The 3,125-nt window shown below is 34.8% G+C and overlaps 1 protein-coding gene across 1 annotated transcript; it reads left to right on the top strand.

The window, feature by feature from the left end:
- Positions 1 to 526: 526 nt before the first annotated feature.
- On the top strand, positions 527 to 1,477 carry LOC124508132 (olfactory receptor 4F15-like). Its single transcript, XM_047074548.1, has one exon. The coding sequence runs from the start codon at positions 542 to 544 to the stop codon at positions 1,475 to 1,477; it is 936 nt and encodes a 311-aa protein (XP_046930504.1). The 5' UTR covers positions 527 to 541.
- The last annotated feature ends 1,648 nt before the right edge of the window (positions 1,478 to 3,125 follow it).

Genomic DNA, 3,125 nt, shown 5'->3' with positions numbered 1-3,125 from the left:
GTATTTTTTCTCTCATACCCAATATTTTATTTGATATAGAGGTCCATGCATGCACCATGAAAATAATGTGTCTTGAACAAAGCATTTCAATTTGGACACCTGACTTGCATGATAAATTGTACAAAAAAACCCCCACAGATGAGGTGAAGCAAGGTGAAACTTATTAAACAGTTTCAGCTTGATGATCTCTATTTGAACAGTGAGGTAAAAATATCTAGCTGACAAGAATTTGCTAGTATGAAAGCAATGTGAAGGTGACAGAAATGTTTGAGATTTTTCGGTTGTGGAAATACCTAGTTAAGTGGTCAGGGGAAATGTCTTGAAATCTCTAACAGGAAAACAAAATGCCTGATAATGGAATAAGAAGGGAAAAATAGTAATTCTGTTTTCTTTGTATTTCTTTTCCAATTAAATTATTTCTAACTCTAGGATATGAATAAACTAGTAGGATAAATAGGAAACTACATTTGTACCACTGATTCTCACTTTTCTTCATGTTTTATCCTCAGGCGATTTGAAATCACCTCTTCTGTCCAAGTCAATGAATGGACTAAATGAATCTGTTGTTTCTGAGTTTATGTTGTTGGGACTCGCTAGTTCTTGGGAAACTAAAGTTTTTCTCATGTTGGTATTTTCCTTGATTTATTTGGGGATCATCCTGGGAAATCTTTTCATTTTCTTTTTGGTAATTTTTGATTCTCATTTACATTCTCCTATGTACTTCCTGCTGGCCAACCTATCCCTCATTGATGTGGGGCTTTCCTCTACCACAGTTCCAAAGATGATTACAGACCTTCTAAATGAGTATAAGACAATTTCTTTCCAAAGTTGTATGACACAGATATGCTTCATCCACATCATGGGAGGAGTGGAGATGGTGTTACTCATCGCCATGGCATTTGACAGGTACACAGCAATCTGTAAGCCTCTTCACTACCTGAACATCATGAACCCTAAAATATGTGTTTCATTTGTAATTGCTGGCTGGGTCATTGGGGTGATCCATGCTATGTCCCAGTTTGCTTTCATTATAAACTTGCCCTTTTGCGGTCCTAATAAAGTAGACAGCTTTTACTGTGACTTTCCCAGGATCATAAAACTTGCATGCACAGATGGAGCCAAGTTTGAGTTTATTATTGCTGCCAACAGTGGCTTCATGAGCATGGGCACCTTCTTCCTGTTAATCCTTTCCTACATCTTCATTTTGGTCACCGTCTGGAAACGTTCTTCAGGAGACTTATCCAAAGCATTTGTCACTCTGTCAGCTCACATCACTGTGGTGGTTCTATTTTTCACTCCATGCATGTTTCTCTATGTATGGCCTTTCCCCACATCATCAATTGATAAATACCTATTCATTGTTGACTTTGCTATCACCCCTGTCTTGAATCCTGCCATCTATACATTACGGAACAAAGACATAAAGATATCAATAAAAAGATTGAGCAAATGGGGACATTATGTCAAATTCTGCTGACTCAATCTGGCTTTGGAGCTCTGAAACTATACATCCATCAACCTATTGGATATTTTCACTTAGGTTTCTGATACTTGCCACATCTGGAGCTGGACATAACATCTATGTCACTGAATAGATTTCTACTACTTCTGTAAAGCATTTACTCATCACCCTTACTACCATGGGAATTGTGAATCCACTATGATATGGGTTATTTTATCAGACAGCATTACTATCTACTAAATATTTATAATTGAAATTATGATCATTTTTACAATAGAAGGATATAATTACATCTCTTCTGCTTCCCACAGGTTTGCAAATGAACTGCCAACTAGCTCTGGAGAATGTTAGGAATCATTATATCAAATATATGTGAGACTAGTAATTCTACATAGTTTACTCAGTTTGTACTCCTTGAGAAGATCCAAAGTCAAAATTTGATTGTAATTTATTTGAAAGCTGATTTTTGGAAACAACATCATTAATGAATTGGAAAGTGAGACGGAGACGTGAAGGATGTTTATGTTGATAAATGTAATGGATTCGAGCCTATCATGGTCCTCTGGGGGACTCTATAAACTGTGGCTTAGAATTGTCCTAATTTAAGGTAAAGGAAGCTAGAGTACTTTTTAATTTTCATAGAGTGCATTAACTTCTTGCTATGTCCACTCTTCCCCACATATAATACTCTGCATTATAGGAATATGTCAGGTAGACTTTCAGATGCTGGCAGTAGAGAACCACCTCCGTGTTTGGTAACAAATGCCAAGGTATATCCCACTTTTCAAAGATACTTGATCTGTACTAAACATCACTTCATCCTGCTATAGATTTTTAAAGCAGCAACTGAATAAGATAATTCTGGGTTGAAAATATCACTATTTTAAAAGTCATTATGGATTTTCACTCAGTTCATGCTTATTGACCTCATGTTATTTGGTCTCTACTAAGGCCTAGCAACTAGCCAGAAATGTTTGTTTTCTTTTTTTTCTTTCTTTTTTTTCTTTCTTTTCTTTCTTTCTTTCTTTCTTTCTTTCTTTCTTTCTTTCTTTCCTTTTCTTTTCTTTTTATTTATTTTCCTTTCTTTTTTGTTTTTAAAGTATTTTATTGAATTATAGTTAATATACAGTGTTATATTAGTTTCAGGTGTACAATACGATTGACTATTTCTGTGCATTACTCAGTGCTTATCACTACAAAGTAGCTACCATCTGTCAGCAAATAATATTATTACCATCTTATTTACTATATTCCTGATGCTGTGCTTTTCATTTCTGTGACTTATTTATTTTATAACTGAGTTTGTACCTCTTAATCCTCTTTATTTATTTCACCTGTCCTCCCACCAACCTCCCCTCTGGCAGCTATCACTTTATACTCTGTATTTAAGAGGTTTTTTTTTAATCTCTCTTTTTTTCTTTGCTCATTTATTTCTTAAATTCCACATATGTTGAAATCAGATGTTTTTCCTTCTCTGACTTATTTAATCTAGCATTGTACTCTCTAGGTCCATCCATGTTGTTGCAAATGGGAACATCTTATTCCTTTTATGACTGATTAATATTCCATTGTGTATATATACCATATATTTACCCATTCATCTATTGATGGACATGGGTCGCTTCCATATCTTGGCTATTATAAATAATGTAACAAGAAAAGG

Source organism: Lynx rufus, unplaced genomic scaffold (assembly GCF_022079265.1).
Source record: "Lynx rufus isolate CCGP_SWC_20201006 ecotype Redwood Valley unplaced genomic scaffold, mLynRuf1.p SCAF_13, whole genome shotgun sequence".
In the NCBI taxonomy this organism is placed as follows: Eukaryota; Metazoa; Chordata; class Mammalia; order Carnivora; family Felidae; genus Lynx; species Lynx rufus.
The sequence above is the reverse complement of the archived record's forward strand: the minus strand, read 5'-3'. Positions and strand labels throughout refer to the sequence as shown.

Excerpts from the sequence above, each read along its gene's own strand:
- LOC124508132 (XM_047074548.1), top strand. The coding sequence starts at position 542 with ATGAATGGACTAAATGAATCTGTTGTTTCTGAGTTTATGTTGTTGGGA.